The sequence below is a fragment of the Microtus pennsylvanicus genome, chromosome 5, assembly GCF_037038515.1.
Source record: "Microtus pennsylvanicus isolate mMicPen1 chromosome 5, mMicPen1.hap1, whole genome shotgun sequence".
NCBI lineage: Eukaryota > Metazoa > Chordata > Mammalia > Rodentia > Cricetidae > Microtus > Microtus pennsylvanicus.
Genome location: NC_134583.1, coordinates 57,317,657 through 57,335,412, shown reverse-complemented (window position 1 = coordinate 57,335,412; position 17,756 = coordinate 57,317,657). Strand labels below are relative to the sequence as shown.

General features: G+C 48.5%; 1 protein-coding gene across 8 annotated transcripts in view; it reads left to right on the top strand.

The window, feature by feature from the left end:
- The window catches only part of Plekha7 (pleckstrin homology domain containing A7), a 188,172-nt gene that overhangs the window by 58,078 nt on the left and 112,338 nt on the right, over positions 1 to 17,756 (top strand). For 2 of the 8 annotated variants that reach the window (XM_075971979.1, XM_075971986.1), the window contains exon 1: positions 14,691 to 14,894. The exons of 4 other annotated variants lie outside the window; for them this stretch is intronic. In XM_075971979.1, the coding sequence (XP_075828094.1) occupies positions 14,815 to 14,894 (80 nt within the window). In that variant the 5' untranslated portion in view covers positions 14,691 to 14,814. Of the gene's footprint in view, positions 1 to 14,660; positions 14,895 to 17,756 lie in introns of those variants that run through there. 2 more of the 8 variants (XM_075971984.1, XM_075971983.1) reach the window with 2 other exon arrangements.

The following is a 17,756-nucleotide window of genomic DNA, read 5'->3' as shown; positions in this document are numbered from 1 at the left end:
AGCCTCAGGACTTCCTCCTAAGATCTGGCTAAGGAGTGGATCAGTTCTGTGTGGGGTCAGTGAAATAAAGTCTAAACCCTGGAGTTTGAATTTGAATTCATCCATGTGACCTTGGGAAAGCTGCTTAAGCACTCTGCCTCAATTTTCTTATCTGTAGAATGGGCATAAGGAGGGTTAACTGACCTCATATATGATTTTGTTGTTCTTTATTTTTGTTTCATTTGTTTTGCTTTTGTTTTGTTGACAGGATCTTTACATAGGCTATGCTGTCCTGAAACTTGCTCTGTAGACCAGGCTGGCCTCGAACTCACAGAGATCTGCCTGCCTTTGCCTCCCGATTGCTGGGACTAAAGGCTTGCACCACCACATCTGGCTTGTTTTTGTTTTTGAGACCCGACCTCCTGTAATCCAGGCTGGCCTCTCTGTAGCCAAGAATGACCTGAACTGATCCATCTGCACTTCCTCCTAAATGCTGAGGTTTAAGGCTTAAGCCACCAACCCTGGTTTGTGTGTGGCACTTGGCCTTGAACCTAGGGCCTCCAGCATGACAGGGAAACTCCATCAGCTGAGCCGCATCCCTAGCCCTGTGGGCTAATAGTGTGAGGTCCATCCGAAAGCTTCCCTCAGCACAGCTGTGAACAAGGCTGCGGGGTCCATTAGCAGCAGTTCTCAACCTGGGGGTCGAGACCCTTTGGGGTTAGATATTTACATAACGATCCGTAACAGCAGCAAAATTACAGTTATGAAGTAACAGCGAAGTGATTTTATGGCCGGGGGTCAGCACAACATGAGGAACTGTATTAAAGGGTCGCATCCTTAGGAAGGTTGATAGCCCACTGTGTTGGAGCGTGCAAGAGGTCCTTCCCAGAGGAACCGTAGGTACTGCTTTCGGCCTTTCACCAGGGTGGCTTTGATATGAGGGGTCTGTTGTTGTTTGGTAAGATTGTACTGCTAAACAGAACAGAATAGAAACTTGTTTCTTTTTTAAAATTGAGTGTACTTGTGTGTGTGTGTGTGTGTGTGTGTGTGTGTGTGTGTGTATGAATGTCTTCCTCGTTGATCTCTCTCTGCCTTTTTCTCCTCCCAGCCCCTGAAAGGGTTTCTCTGTGTAGTCCTGTCTTGGAACTCGCTCTGTAGACCAGGCTGGCCTAGAACTAGATCCATCTGCCTCCGTCTCCCCAGTGCTGGGATTAAAGGAGTGCACTGCCATGCCTGGTAATTGCTTTGTTCTTCTGAGTCAGGGTCTCACTGAGCCTGGAGCTCGTGGACTGGCTGGACTGGTTGGCCAGCAAGCCCGCCATCCTCCTGTCTCCCTGACACTGTGGTGCGCAGCCTTTTCCATGGGTGGTGGAGATTCAAGCTCAGGGACTCATGCTAGCACAGCCCCAAAGTTTACCCCCACCTTTCCTGTACCGAGCAGGTTCCTCAACGTTCAGAGGCCTTCTGTCTTCATGCATAAAAAGGCAGCGAATGATACTGTGCGAAGGAGATCTGAGCACTAAATACTATGTTAAATGAGCTGACAACTGTAGGCCCTTGGCTGTGCTGGACCCATAGTGAGTGCTCTTAAATACTAGCTGCTTGCATCACTTCCCGTTCCAGAGATTCGAGCCAGTGGCTCCAAACTGGAATCTCCATGGGCTGCTGGGAGGGAGATCATGGTGTCTCCTTCTCTCCGTGGTCTTGTGAGCTCGCGTGCCTGGGAAACAGTCTCCTCTGGAAGAAGACAGTAAAGACCCACGCCAGCACTAGGACTGTTAGGAGACAGACGTGGGCTTTCCTGAGGGTCTCAGTGGAGAGCATTTCAGCAGGATCTCTCTGTGGGCGTCCTGCAGATGAGCCGTGGCCTGTGGTTCTGAAGGCTGCATCCAGCTCTGATTTTATGGACATTAACATTTAACCCAGCTGGGTAAAGACACGTTGTGTGTGTGTGGGGTGTGCCTGTTTCTGATGTGTACACCCGTTCAGCGTGTACTGATGTGACCAGGTGCCTTTTTCTGAAGGGCATCTGTGGTCTCGAGTATGTGTGTCACTTTGACCTTTCTCTTAAGACATGGTTTTTCCCTGGGCGTACTTTTTTTTATTATTTTATTTTATTGAGCTCTACATTTTTCTATGCTTCCCTCCTTTCTTCTTCCCTCCCCTTCAACCTTCTCCCATGGTCCCTATGCTCCCAATTGACTCAGGAGATCTTGGCTTTTTCTACTTCCCATGTAGATTAGATCCATGTATGTCTCTTTTAGGGTCCTCTTTGTTGTCTAGGTTCTCTGGGATTGTGATTTGTAGACTGGTTTTCTTTGCTTTATGTGTAAAAGCCACTTATGAGTGAGTACATATTGTATTTGTCTTTCTGGGTCTGTGTTACTGCACTCAATATATTGTTTTCTAGATCCATTCATTTGCCAGCAAATTTCAAGATGTCATTATTTTTTCCTCGCTGTGTAGTACTCCATTGTGTAAATGTAGCACATTTTCCTTATCCATTCTTCAATCAAGGGCATTTAGGTTGTTTGCAGGTTCTGGCTATGACAAACAATGCTGCTATGAACATAGTTGAGCGCATGTCCTTGTGGCACGATTGAGCATCCTTTGGATATATACCCAAAAGTGGTATTGCTGGGTTTTGAGGAAGGTTGTGTCCTAATTTTCTGAGAAATCGCCACACTGACATCCAAAGGGGCTGTACCAGTTTGCACTCCCACCACCAATGCAGAAGTGTTCACTTTTCCCCACATCCTCTCCAGCATAATCTGTCATCAGTGTTTTTGATCTTGGCCATTCTTACAGGTCTAAGATGGAATCTCAGAGTTGTTTTGATCTGCATTTCTCTGAGGACTAAGAATGTTGAACATTTTCTTAAGTGTCTTTCAGCCATTTTAGATTCCTCTATTGAGAGTTCTCTGTTTAGGTTTGTACTCCATTTTTTTTTATTGGATTATTTTCTTTTGATGACCAATTTCTCAAGTTCTTTGTTGTATTTTGGAGATGAGACCTTTGTTTCATGTGGGGTTGGTGAAGATCTTTCCATTATGTAGGCTGTCGTTTTGTCTTGTTGACGTGTCCTTTGTTTACAGAAGCTTTTCAGTTTCAGGAGGTCCCTGGGCTTATTTTTTAAAAGTAATTTTTTCATTTTCAGCTAATTTACAAAATAATGGGTTTCATTACACATTTTTACACACGTGTATCACTAGCATTATACTTTGCTCACACTCAGTATCACGTTCTCTGGACTCCTTCTTCCATTTTATTTTTGAGAGAGTCTCACGATGCAGCCTGGGCTGATCTTGAACTCTTGGTCTTCCTGTTTCAGTCTCCCAAGTGTTGGGATTACAGGTGCTCGCCACTGTACCCAGTCTTAGTGGAGTTGCTTCTTGGAGCCAGGCAGTAGGTAGGGTTAGAGAGAGACATGCCACTTCTTGGTGAGATGCTTTATTAGGGGACTACTGACTGCTGATGCCTCTGAGGGTTAAACTACTTTCCTGAAGAGACTCGTGGATTCTCTCTCTGTCCCCTTCCTCCACCCACACACATCTTTTTTTCTTCTTCAGTGCTAGGGACCAAACTTGGGACCTTGTGTGTCCTAGATAAGTCGCGTGCCATACCAAGGAGGTGTATGGCCCACGCTATCTTAATGATGGTAATTATCTTAATTTTAAACACAATTATGTCAGGCAGCTTATTTGCTTGTCAAAGAGCATTTGCAGAGACAAATGACAGCCAGCAGGGGGCAGGAGAGAAGAGAGTCTTCTGTCCTCCTGTGTGTCACTCTGCTGGAGCCAAAGAAGCTGGGTGAAAAAGAGCCTGGTCTCATAACATGGGCCAGCAGGGTGAATGGTCAGCCCCACAGAGGAAAGCACTAAGCTCTGGGGGCTTATGAAGGAGACAGATCCACCCAGACTATTTTCCTGGTGGCCCTGCCCTCGGTTCTTCTTGTCCAGCCCGTGTTTGGCTTGGTCCTCTGGGTGCTGTCTGTATTCTCATGGTTTCCTACTTACTTCTACCCGGGTCATGGCAGACCCGGGTGCTGGTGTAGTGCAGCTGGTTCTTACTGGTCACCGCAGTCAGTCACCTCTCCAGGGGCCGTTCCTTCACTTTGGCCTCCCGGGGCGGAGTCTGCCCTTTGTTCTTTGCTTTATGCGACCCCATGTGATTGTAAGCCCTTCGTGACTGAGTCTGGTCCCGTCTTCTCATAAAATCAAGGCCCTTTCAAGAGAACACACTCCCACATGCCCAGAGAACTTTACCCCCATCTCTCAGCTCACTTTCCCCCCACTTCCAGTGCCCTTCATAGTGTTAATAGCAATAACATCTCCCGGGGTGGTGGTGTGCCCGCAGATGGCCCCATCCAGGGTGGCCATGCTGTGCACATTGTCACTGGTTGCCACAGGTGCGGAGACTGAGGCACAGAGGAGGGAATCATCCCTGATTGGAGCTGCTCTGAAGCTTGTCTGGCTAAAGCTGCATCTCTCTTTGCTGCCTGCCCCTTGTGAGCCAGGATCTCTGCTTCTTGGGGCTATCGCAGCAGCTCAGTGCGGATTTTCCATGGCTGCTCTGACAGCTGCTTCGTTCCAGCCTCTCTCCAGTCTGGGGAGAAGAAAGCCCACACCTGGGGCCGGCAGAGTCCTCAGAACTCATTCTCTCTGGTCTCTGCACAAGCAGAATGTGTTTATTGTTCTTGTCACACCGTCTCCTGAAGTGAAGGCACATTAAAGATGGATATTATTTTCATAAAAGCCACTGGGGAGAAAGGGAAGGGAGAGACAGTTTGGGTATCTGCAGGAATAATTGGATTTGTGGGAAGTAACAACACGCCAAGAAGTGCATTGGATGGTGTTTGTAGGGCTGGATTTGCCAGGCATGTGTTTTTAATTACTTTGTCTCTGTTGTCATTATTTAAATAGAGACCTAATTTTGAGAATGGGGTTCATTATTTAATTAAACATTATTCAACATGGTTGGCAAATGAGTCTATCTTGTTGCTTAATGTTGCCCCCTAGTGTGTGCTGTGTGGATTGTCAGTCTTCAAAAATACCAGGCAATAAAACCCATTTCAAATTACATCAAGCATCAATTAATGCTTCTACAAGGTTGCCAGAACTCAGGACAAACATAAGCATCTGTCATCACTGTGTGCTCAAGGAGTGCTAGTGGCTTCTACTGATTCACAAATGCTAGGCAAAAATTATCCTTTTCCTTCATTCCCTGGAGAGTGAACCTCGTCACAAACACACGTAGCCAACACATGGGATTGGAATAATTGCTGCCTTTGGGTTTGTTAGGGAAGATGAGTCCCCGAGGAAGGGCCCTAGTGGTGTTTGTACATAAGACGGGTGTTTGGTTCTATCTTTGGCCTACTAGGCTCGGGAAGGGTTTTGGCACGAGACAGCATTGAGAAAATCTCTTAATTTTTATAGCTGCAAAGTCGTGCTGCCAGGCCTCTGTGCGCTTCACATTTGCCAGCTTGTGTCTGCGCTCAGAAAGACTCTTGGGAAGAGCAGCACAGGCTCCAGAAGAGAATGGGCAGAGCCCCCAACTCACGGGCGGGTAGATTCAAAGGGCTTGCTTCCCTGCCGTGGCTTTGACAGGTCTCACTGGAAGATGAAGTAGCCAGTGTGGAATTGGTGACCTTGAGAATGGCACCAAAGTCACCCACACTGGCGGGTGTTGAGTGTTTACTCTTTTCCCACTAGATTGCTGTTGGTCGGTAAGGAGAGGGAAGAAGGAAGAACAGAGGAACCAAATGTAAACTGATCTTTGTTTGTTTGTTTATTGATTGTTTTGAGACACAGTTTCCCTGTGTGGACCAGGCTGGCCTCTAGCTCACACAGATCTAAACTCCCAAGTGCTGGGATTGAAGGTGTCTGCCTCCACACCCTGTTGCAGACCTGGTTTTTCTTTTCAAACATAAAGAGATCAAAGTATTAGGGATCTTACCTGTAAACTGGGGTATTTCCTCCTTCTAATCTTTATTACTCTCTGCATAAACAGCCTTTGTTGGTGAAATGGCTCTGATGGAATGACATCCGGGACTATAGCAGCTTCTGTGCCTTTCATTCGAGCGTCCTTTGTTCATTTATTTCTTTATGCTGTTCCACCATGGATTCTAAGCAGCTTGTGGGAAGGGGCAAAGGTGACTTAAAATAACACAAGAATGTACGTCCACTTTGGAGGTGAAGCCCTGGTGGGGGGCAGGAGGGTGGGAGTAGTACCTTAGGTTGAAGCGTACACGGTTCTGGAAGGCTGTGTGAAAACATGGCTGTCTGATGTGTGGACAGCCCTGCTGGATCTCAGAACTGTGCCCCCACAACCCTTTCTAGCACGCTCCCTCTTTCTGAGATTCCAGACAGTGTCAAGAGGAAATGGTTTTATCAGGCCTGTGCTGTGACCTGGGTGGCATCGAGCATTTGGAAGGGACCCTTGTGGGGAGATTATTTTAAGAAACTTCATTGTCCTGACACTCAGGCTTGCAAGTGTCTCCAGGGCCTCACGCTCTCTCTGGTGGGCTGCAGTGATAAGGGAACCAAAAAAGGTAGTGTTGACTTGAAGGGGATGCTGGGGGGGAGGGGATAACCTTGTGCCCCAGGGCCACGGTGAACTTTGTTGCCTTCTGGAGGTCCTCAGGAGCTCCTGGGAAGCTGGCCCAGAGCATGGAGCTGAGATGTCAATCTTGCTGGGTTACCAAGGGTAGGCTGGGCAGGTGCTGTGTTCAGGAGAGCCGCTCTCCTCTTCTTCCCACTGTCACTCAGCTCCTGCTGCCACCCGCCGCCTCCGTGGCTTACCCTACTCCTACATCCACCAGACATGTCCAGCTCATATAGATTTGAACTCCCTTTGCCCCTGTCCCCATCATCTCAGGACACAAAATTGACCTCCATTTCTCAGCCAGAAACCTGGAAGTAGCTTTGGTTTTCCTTTACTTTGTCCCTGTAGCTTACATCAGTAAGTCCTGGTTGCCTTGGTTCTAGCTTCAGGCTGCTGGGCCAGTCCCCAGCCTCTCTCACTGCACACTCCAGGGCCTCTTCTCCTCTCCCTGCTTTTCCCTACTGTGTGCTGTCCCTCGCACTGCACGCAGGCTGCCCTGCCCTAGAAGACCAACAGGGATGGGTTAGTTTTCTTATTTCACTATGCCTTGGCTTTGTTTTCTGTAAAATCAGGGCAGCAGTAGGGCTCATACCAAAATGCTTCCCGGAGGATTAAAGTTCTTCACATACAGAGTTCTTGCGCAGCCCAGAGCACACAGCTGAGCACTGAATAAATAGTGGATTTTTCCTTGTTCCCACTTGTGGCCATTCTCCATGTAGAAGCTACAGAAACCTTTGTAAGAAACAACTTTGGTCTTTTCTCTTATAGTCCATCTCCTGGTTTGGAGCAGAATTGAGTTCCCACAAGGTATTACATGGCCATAAGTACCTCCCACTAACGTGCCTCCCCAGTCTTATATTTTATGTTCTTTTCCACAAGCCACCAGGTTCTCCTGCTCATGGTATTTCCTTACCATGGATACTCTTAGTGTCTTCCACCTCTTTTCATGCTTGGACCAACCTTTAGAGCTTGGCCCAAGTGCCACATCCTAGGCCCTTGCTGATGCTCACCTGACCCACGTGTGGCTGCTGCCTTATGGTCTTTACCTGCCCTTCTCTATTCTGTCACTACCATATCCCAGTGCTTTCTGGGCCTTCCTTGGAGAAGCCTTAATTATCCTTACCAAGACTGAATAATGACACCACCACTTCTAGATTTTATTTTATTATTTTGTGTGTATGAGTGTCTTGCCTGTGTATGTCTGTGTGCCTGGTGCTGAGGAGGTGGTGAGCAGCCTCCATATAGGGACTTCAGCTTGGGTCCTTGGAAAAACAAGTGATCTTAACTGAGCCAATTCTCCGGCCCCAGTGAATCCATCACTTCCTATTCTCTGTGTCCCATACACTTCCCAAGTTCTGTTATTAAGTCCTTCTTACCCTACAGCAGGGGTGGCTGTTTAAATCTTGTTTTAGAGTTGAAGAAATGAGAGTCCAAGAAGGAAAAACAACGGATACCAGGTCACCCAACTGTGAAGAGAATGAGCCTAGATTTTACTCAGGTCTAAGTCTGCGGGCTTTTAACTACGGTGAGATGAGAGAGTTCCTTCCTCGCTGTGCCGGCTGAGACCACCCCATCTGAAAGCGAATAGTCTTCCGTTCACGTGTTTTTTGAGCATCCATTATGCTGTAGTCTTACCGTGTGGGGTGAGAGTTCAGAACAGGTACCCATTAGATTCTGTTTAACTTTGATTATGAATTGATCCAAGACTCATCTGGGTGATCATTGCTAAGGGTGGTCCGCGTGTTAAACTCATTTTTTTTAAGCTTAGAAAGTCTCATAGTTGGGCTCTAAACTGCAGGAACAAATCACGGCTGTGTGGGAGGTGACTAGCCTACTTCACACTCCCCCTGGGCATAGAACTAAGTGCTAGAGAGTAGCTTGCACAAGGTCCTGGGCAGCTTGTACAAGGTCCTGGGCAGCCCATCACCACCACATAAATACACAAATAAGCATCTAAGCAAGTAAACAGAACAAGGGCTGGTTTCTGGGTTTTTATTTTAGATTCTCTGTGGGAGTAAGTCCCTGCTCCTACATAGTTATTCCAATCAAAGTGGAAGGAGATGCTCACTGGCCTTGTGTGTTCTCCAGCTGACTGGATGTCTTGTGCCTTTCTTTTTTTCAATTTGAAACATTTATGTGTTTGTCTCCAGTGTGTGTGCATATCACGTGAGTGCCAATGGAGTCCAGAAGAGGGTGTCAGATCCCCTGGAGCTGGAGTTACAGGCGGTTTTGAGCCGCCTAACATGGGTACTGGAAACCAACCTTGAGTCTCCTCAAGAGCAGTAAGTGCTCTTAATCACTGAGACATCTTCCCAGCACTCTTAATTATTAATTTTATCAGAACTCTTTACTTGGGTGGCTTTTGGTCTCTGACCGTGGAGCAGGGTGACGTTTCACCCCAGATCCCACATCTCATGCATGTTAGCTCCTTGGTCACTTGTTGAGTGTGTCTTCTGTCTGTCCTGGAGTCAGCTCTCTGGCCCTCCTGAAACTACTTTTAATTCAGAATTGGTTTGTGTTTTCATAGAGTCTCTTTGTGTTGCAGCCCAGGCTGGACGGGAGCAGCTCCTGATTGCCTGGATCACAGACTTCACATTATCAGCCTGATGCTGTGTTTGTTTTTGTTAACTTCTTCCCAGAAACAGCTCTGGACTAATCAGTTCCCAGCATTAATGGCTCTGCTTTCCTCCCCTCTGTTCTCTTTCTAAACAAAGGCTGCGTGTTTTAATAGGCACAATAACAGTAAAATTAGCTTGATTAAGCTCCAGGTGGATTTAAAATGTAACCTAATGGCATCTCTGCCTGGCTTGGAAGCCATGCGTCTCATTTTGTGCATAGGATGTGAGTGTCGCGGTGACTGGGGTATGGAGGATGATTGAATTAAAGTGGCCATCTTTAGATCCTGCTTCCTGGCTTTTAGCCTATTAAAATCTGAGAACCCTGAACCCCCGCGCAGAGTGCAGTCCTTCTGCCTTCTGTCCTTGGTTGTTTATATCACAAATGTTAGCACAGTCACCCTCCACCTCTACTCATGCCCCTGAGTACTTTCCGGGTTGCTGGAGAGCTAGGAATGGGAGGTAGGGCCTGTGAGATGCCTTAGCAGGCAAAGATACCCACTGCCAGGTCTGATGGCCAGAGTTCAGTCCCCAGGGCCCACGTGATGGCAGTAGAGAAACCCATGTGGGCAGCTGTCCTCCAGCCTCCTCATGCACATCATGGCACACATGCCCTTCTCTCAAATAAGTAAGTATAAATGTTTTTATTTGTTGTTGGGACAGGGTTTCTCTGTGTAGCCCTGGCTCTCCTGGAACCAGCTCTATGAAACAGGCTGGCCTCGAACTCACAGAGATTATCCTACCTCTTGAGTGCTGGGATTAAAGGTGTGCCAGGCAAATTTTTTTTTAAGTTTTTTTTTTTTAAGAGAAATAATTATAACTGGACACCTTTTGCTGAACACCCACAGCTAGCAGCTCCCTTCTTTACCTGTAAATCCCCATGTATGCTTTTATTAAGTAGCAAAGCTCCATGCTAGGGTGCTAGCTTCTCCAAGTGCTTTTTCATCCCCCCCCCACCCCCCCCCGACAAAAGGGAACCCTGATCTGGTAGGCTGTCTGAAAGAGGAAGCGGAGCGCCCGCCTACTTACCAGCTGAATCTAGTTTAATGTGTGACTTGCTAACTAGTCTTTAACTGTGTGCTTGGTAAACCCCAAAGGCCTTGGAAAAGCAGGGTTTTTGTTTTTTTCTTTGGATCTAGGGCATAAGCTTTATAATCACTGAGCTCACTAGGAACCCAAAATATCACACCTAGTATTTTAATATTATAATAATTAGCATACAATGGTAACATTTGGGAGCAGGTACAGAATCCTTAGCTCCTGGTCATGGCTGCTTCATTTGGAGCCTTTACTAAATTCCTGGGCATTGTTATAAGCACATCCCAGGAGGTAAATGTAAAAATAATTTTCTTGCCAGTTTTTTCTACACGGTATCCTAGCGACCGTGGTCTGGCTGTCCTTGGATGTTGGGGCGCTGGCTGGGACAGTGTCAGCACTCACCAAAAGGAGGGATACGAAGGGCACAGTCAGAGCTGGCGTTTTAAAAATCAATGCAGGGGCTGGAGAGATCACTCAGTAGTTAAGAGCACTCCTTGAGCCTCACCCCGAAGCCCATGTTTATCCTGAACCCATAGCAATCCTCCTGCCTCAGTCTCCCAAGCACTGTGATTACAGGCATGCCCCACCCAAACCTGTATTTTTAAAGGTTCCCTAAATTCAGTCATTTTTAAGTAGCATTTTATGATCTGATCATCAAAGTAATATATGTTTATTGCGAGACAAGTTAGCCACACCAGGAAATCTCAAGAAGAAGATACAAAACCACATGGTTCTGACATTGTTGCATAGTGGCTCACACGCCTGGTTGTCTGCTTTACTGAACCGTACGTTGATTAGGTTCTAGAAGTGTAGTAATAGGGGCGGCGGGGCTGTGTCCCCAATACCCCAGCCGCCTGCCCGGCTAGCTTATGCCCCGAAATAATTACACAGACACTGTATTCTTTTAATCACTGCTTGGCTCTTAGCTCTAGCCTTTACTGGCTAATTCTGATATCCCAATCAACCCATCTCTAATAATCTGTGAGCACCGGTCTTACGGGGAAGATTCTAGGCCGGAGCTTCCTGGGAGCGGGGCATGGCGTCTCTCTCGGGCGTCTGCTCCGGAGACGAGAACTGTGGAGTCTGACTTCACTTCCTCTTCCTCCCAGCGTTTTGTTCTGTTTACTCCTCCCACCTATCTCCTAACCAATGAGAGCCAAGCAGTTTCTTTTAATTTAACCAATGACCTTCCTCCATCATAGAAGTAGCATGCAAGGTTTAAAAAAAAATCATAAAATCAGACATACCCCACACCACCATGGACAGTAATCTGTGCACATTAAGTTTGAATACCTGTGAGCTAGGATAACTGACAAATCTCTACAAGAAGGCTGGGAACAAAGTGATTCCCCTTTTAAGACAAGAACCCATCCCCAGTGGCTAGTGTGTGGGGGTGAAGAATTGGTCTGTATTCCTGTTTGCCTGGGAGGTTTGTTCCATTCTGCGTTAACATTAGAGTTTTACAGCTCTAATATGGGATAATAGATTTACCAGTGAGGCTCATGTTTGCCGCAGGGCATGGGTGAAATTAGTTATTAAGAAAAACGAGCATCAGGAAACGCCATGGAAAGTTGTCCCGTCCCCCCCCCCCCCCCCCCCCCCGTGAACACATGTACACGGTCAGGATCGTTCATCTTAGAATCTTTTGTTTAGTCTGCAGTAAATATTGTATGTGTATTTCACTACGTGGAGCGAGCTGGCCTTGGACTCACAGAGCTCTGCCTGCCCCTGCTTCCTGAGTGCTGGGATTAAAGGTGTGCACTGCTGCACCCAGCCCCCGAGTATATGATTTCTAAACTTGGGGCATATTTTACTGTAAGGATGCACCATATTGTATTAGCTAGTCTCTGCTGTGTTTAGGTCATTGTAATTATGTACTGCTATGCAAATGTGGCGCCAGTGACTGCCTTTTGTGGATAAATACTTCATCTTGAAGCTGATGACTCCCAGAAGCTGAGTGATTTTAAGGCTTTTATTTCATATTGCCATATTGTCTCCAGGAACATTGTACACATCTACAATGGGTCTATTCCCCTGCACTAAACTAGAAATTATTCAAAAGACTCTTCCACAGCATTCCTCTTCTTTATTTTTGGATGGCCAAGTGTTCTGTTCATTGCTTGGCCAATTTGTATGGGAGAAGTTTTTTTTTTTTTAATATTTATTTATTTGTTATGTATACAATATTCTGTCTGTGTGTATGTATGCAGGCCAGACGAAGGCACCAGACCTCATTACAGATGGTTGTGAGCCAACATGTGGTTGCTGGGAATTGAACTCAGGACCTCTGGAAGAGCAGGCAGTGCTCTTAACCTCTGAGCCATCTCTCCAGCCCCCTGGGAGAAGTTTTTTAAGTGAGGCTGGAGATAAGTGAATACTGGTGTCTGGCTTCTTGTGGAAGAGAGAGCTTGCTATCTGTTTTTTTCAAACTGACTTCATAAACATCTAAAAATAGTAGAGTAATACTTAAAGGGCACATGTAGCTTCAACAAGTGTGTTTTTGGTATGATTTTTAAGGTTTCTTTTTAAATTTATTTTTAATTTTTATGTGTGTAGGTATTTTGCCTGCATGTCTGTACACTACAGGCATGCGTTATGCCTGAGCAAACTGAAAGAGGGCATCAGATCTCCTGGCACTGGAGCTGGAGGTGGATGTGGGTTTAGGATTTGAATCCAGACCCTTTGGGGAAGTAGTTGGTGCTCATGTTCCTCCTGGGACAGAGTTTTTCTGTGTAGTCCTAGCTGTCCTGACACTCACTTTGCTCCGCCTGCCTCTTCCTCCTGAGTGCCAGGGTTAAAGGCGTGAGCTGCCACCACCTGGTGCAGCTGGTGCTCTTAACCATCTTCCCAGCCCCAATTTCTTTATTCTTATTTTGGTATGCCTGTGTGTGTGTTTGTGTTTGCATGTGTGGACACATGTGACGTGCATATGGAGGCTGGAGGTTGATGCTGTCTTTCTCAGGTGTACCTTATAGATCGCCTCATTGAACTGGGAGGTCACTGGTTCAGCTAGTCTAGATAGCCAGCTTGGAGCCAACTTGGTCCCAGAACCTCTTCTTTACCTCCCTTGCCCTGGGATTATAGGCAGGCCACGACACCCACCCACCATTACATTGGTGCTGGGGATTGGAATTTTGTTTCCACTGAGCCATCCCTTCAATATGATTTGATTTGGAAAATAATTCACTGTCTTGTATCATAGAGGCGCTGGAATGAAAATGACATTTGTATACTTATCCAAAGAAGACAGGAGTTAAACAGATCTCGGGAGAAGGATTGTCCTAACCCATCTCTGCCCTATAGAGAAAACACTGAGACCAGAGAGCAAAAGTGTTTCTGAAGGACCATGTAGAACAGTGATGGTGGCACTGGAGCCATATGCGAAGGTTCCCAATTCTCCTCAGTGTTTGCTCATTGAGGTGAGACAGCCATGGACAGGCGGAGATGAGAGAGCACTTGAAGGTCTCAGGACAGAGAGGTGGACTGTTTTCCAGGGCCCGTAGGCAGCCTCACATGCTCTCTGGACAAAAGCTCTCAGGCATGGAGGCCCACTTCTGCCCAGCATCTCCACCTGTTGACAGGAGCGCAAGTAAACCTTAGTTATCAGTGTTCCTCCTTAAGCCTCTGTATCTGCGCCAGACCACTATAGAGAGCTTGTTCTACGTTTAAGATCTCATCCTGACTGTATTATCCTGGCTGTGAGTGCAGGAACTTTATCCTCTATGTGTAGCTGCAGGCACATTCTGAGCCTTATTTTTATTTGAATATTTAGATACTAATGAATGAATTAGAAGTGTGTGTGGGTTGCTGGGCGGTTCTGTTTCTGACTGCCTGCAGAAGCAGAAGAGAAGTCCCTTATTACCAAGGATATTGAGAGAAGAAAAACACAGTTGGGGCTGCCAAAGCTAGTGGGTATGGTCTACTTCTCTGGTGCTTGTCAGTGGACCCCTAGGGTATGGGGGTGAGCAGCCACGTCCAACCAAGCATTCTTTCCTGGCTTACCAGAATCAGCCGGGCAATCCTCCGGTGGGGCGGGGGTGCTTGTTGTTGAAGCGGAGCTTCCAGAAACAGAGTGCGGAAGAATTCAAGGTCAGGGCTTTCAGAGGGTTTTTGCCGGCGTGTGGACATCACACCACGTAACCTACAGCCTGGTTCTCACAGTTGATGGGTACTTGCTGCAAGGGCTTGGCAGGGCTTTTGGTGACTGGCTGGGCGCCAGAACGCCACAGTGGTGAGGCCGTAGGTCCTGCCCTTCCCGCGCGCTTGCCTCTCTCCCCTCCTCCATCTCAGCCTCCTCCAGCTTGCAGCATCCTCTGCAAGGAAAGGAATGTGCCAGTCTGGGACGCGCCGTCCTGGCCGCGAGGCAGCACCTAGGGCGCCCTCTGGACTGCTAGGGGCCGGCGTCTGGCGCTGCGCGGCGCGCTTGGGTCGGCGCTGATGTCAAGTGGGTGTGGGCTCTTCGCAAAGGCCCCGGCGAGGACGAGGAGGGCGCACAATGTGCGGTGGGCGCTTGGAGGCCCAGCCACGTTCCGTGGCCCAAAGCTGTTGACCGGTGGCCCACCGGGGCCGGAGCGGGCGCATGGAGCCTTGGCGCTGCCCGCCCCGGGATGCACGGCCCGCCGCCCTGGAGTGCTGGGGAGAACCGCAGGCAGCCTGCAGGTGTGTGCACGCACGAACTTTCTCGGGCAGGACGCGGGGATCGCGGGCAATGGTCTGGTGCTTTGTGTCTGGGCGCGGTGGATTAGGAGAGAATTCAACTAGCCCCTGGCTTCTCTCCTCTTGGGAAGGGCGCGCCGGTAGATGCCCAGCAGGGTTAAAGAATCGCATCTCCAAGTCCTGCCTGTGTTCATGGTAACAGGATTCTCTCTCTGCAGACAGTACGGCTTTCCAAAAATCGCCGGTGGTGCGTGGGAATTAGAGGCCACAGAGGCGTGCGAGCTGTAGGTCGGAGACTGGCTCTGAAGGAGGTGGGAGGTGGTCAGTGGTTTTGCACCGGGTGGGCCAATGATCCTGCCTCCCCTGCCCTCCCAGAGCCTTTCCTTGTCCGCTTTCTGGAGAGCAAAAGCCTGAAGCTGGCTGTGGAAAGGTCAGGGGTCAGCCCCTCGTGAGTGACAACTCACATGTCAGATACATCTTTCTGAAGGAAGGCAGGGCTTTGTTCCAGGCTTCCTTTGCACCCCAAGCCTGGAAGCCTGGGGGGGTCTAGGGTTAAGGCTCCCTGTGCTGTCACTCATCTTTCTTGGCAACCGCAGCTCCTAGTAGGCAGGTTAATTATTAATATGTATTGGCTGGCGACAGAGACACTGGAAATGAGATTGGTGGCTTGCACTCCCCCCCCCCCCTTACTGTTTTAGTCCATGATACTGCAGTGGATTTCCAAGGAGAATGGGCATTCTCCCAGGAAACCAGTATTCGGGAGGGAACCCCTTTTCTTTCTTGTCTGTAGGACAGACAGACTCCCTGGGGGAACAGCAAGACAGTATCCCTTCATTTTTATTTATTCATTTATTTGAGCATATGCACCTTTTCTCTTGCCTTTTGGAAACCAACTGCTGTCTAACAGCAGACTGAGCTCTTTCAGTGCGCACCCAGAGTGTGAGCTGCGAATGCTGCCTGCAGTGGCTCTCACTCTACAAGTGCCTCCCATGCTGCTTTGAGAACTTGGGTCTGTAGGAGGACCTCTGGCAGGACCCTGACAGGTGGCACCCAAGCTGTGCCTCCAGTAGAGAGGAAGACAAGCCTGGGTGGAGAGCTGTGGGGGTGGGGTGGGGTGGAGTGGAGCGCTCCCTCAGGCAGTTTCAGTTTCCTTTCTGGCCTTGGCAGAAGGTGTGCAGGCAGCTGGGGTATTTCTACCTGGGCCCCAGGAACGGAGGGGAAGAGCTGCAAATGGGCTCTGGGCATAAACGGAAGCAAGCCTGAGGACAACTTCATCCTTCCTGGCAGTTTTGAGTCTTCAGAGCTGGGAAGCTGTGTCGGGATGCCTTTCCAGCTTAGGATAGGATGCTCGGTCTGGGAAATGAAGGGTCCAGGGTGCAGAAGTGTGGGGAGAAGAAGGACTGTTGGAAGTGGGGGGCAAGGAGGCCCATGTTAACTCTGCCTGTGAGTCTGCCAGGTGACAGGCTCTGAAACAGGCCTGGTGCCCTCTTCATTCCAGCTCTCTGAAAACTTCCTCAGGAAGCTGGCTCATGAGGTTCCTCTCCCCTTCCCTCCAGCTCTGTGGGCTGGCCTCTCCAGTGGCTGCTTAGACAGCCATCTCACCCCAGACTTTTTCTATAAGGAAACTGCTGTTCCCTAATATCCCAGATAATTGGGGAAATGGAACCATGGGTTTCTTCAGCAGGGAGGGCCTGCTGGTCTGTACACGCTGGATGCCACTGCCAGCACCCAGGAGCGTTGTCGTCTCTGTTGGTGACCCGAGCTATTGGTGCTGGAGAGTGTGTGGAGGCAGCTCTGATTATAAGCCAGTTTTCCTCTATTTAGGAAGCTGGCCCAAACCTGGCATCTGACTGTGCCTGCTCACCTTTTGGCTTGCTGTCCGTGTCTCAATACTCACTGTTAATGGCCCCATCTCTATCTGGTGAGGCTATCCAAGGGGACTCCGCAAAGCAACAGTGAATAGCAGTGTCTCCTAGACACCGTGAACTGAATAGAAAGCGACCAGAGGGTGGAGGGTTTTCAGGGAGGCTTTGGGATTATGGGGTGGGTTGTGAGGTCAGAGGACGGGCTGTGACTGTTTGGAGGTGTCCTTGTGTTGTGTGTTTCACCCCCACATCCCCCATCTTGTTCCTTATCTCTACTCTGAGTGAAATAGGTAGACTTGAGTCCAGCAGCAGCTGAGGCCTCAGCTGGACACTGACTCCAGGAGCCTCTGAGAGCAAGAGGGGAGTGTTCTGAAGGTTTGTTCTGAATCAGGACATAGGGAAAAAGATTCCAGTAGCTGTGTTTGCAAAAACACAAAGATCCTTCTGGTGATTGCACTGTCTCTTGTGAGAGGCAAAAGGGGCCCCTGTTAGGCCTCTAGGCATGCCGAAACCAGGAGAGAATAAGGGGTGAGGGGTGGATTGAGGAAGAAGGGTGTGTGTGTGGATGGGTGTCATTTTCTCTGTGAACTTGGGTTTGAACTCAATCTCTGCTCTGTGTCCTGAGGCTGAGTCAGTGTCTTCACCTGTGAAATAGGAATGAGGAAACTCTGTGCCAACCCCACATTGGGAGGATTATAGGAGATGTTTGGAAAGGATTCAGCATATGCTGACTAATTGGTACCTAGAGGATCACTGGGTCATCAACTGGGGGAGCTGTTTTCACACAGGAAGTAAGAATGTTAGAAACTGTATCTGGGCTCCTAGGGATCAGATGTGGCAACTGTCTTGGGAGGGTTTAATCAGACTTGAACATCAAACTTGGCTTCCAGCTTCCAGCACTGAAGGAGGCCTCTGGAGCCTCTTTAGCAGGACTCAGATGTCAGGGCCACTGAAAGGTGTCCTAAGTCAGTCTTAGGACCGACCAGCCAGTGCCTGTCAT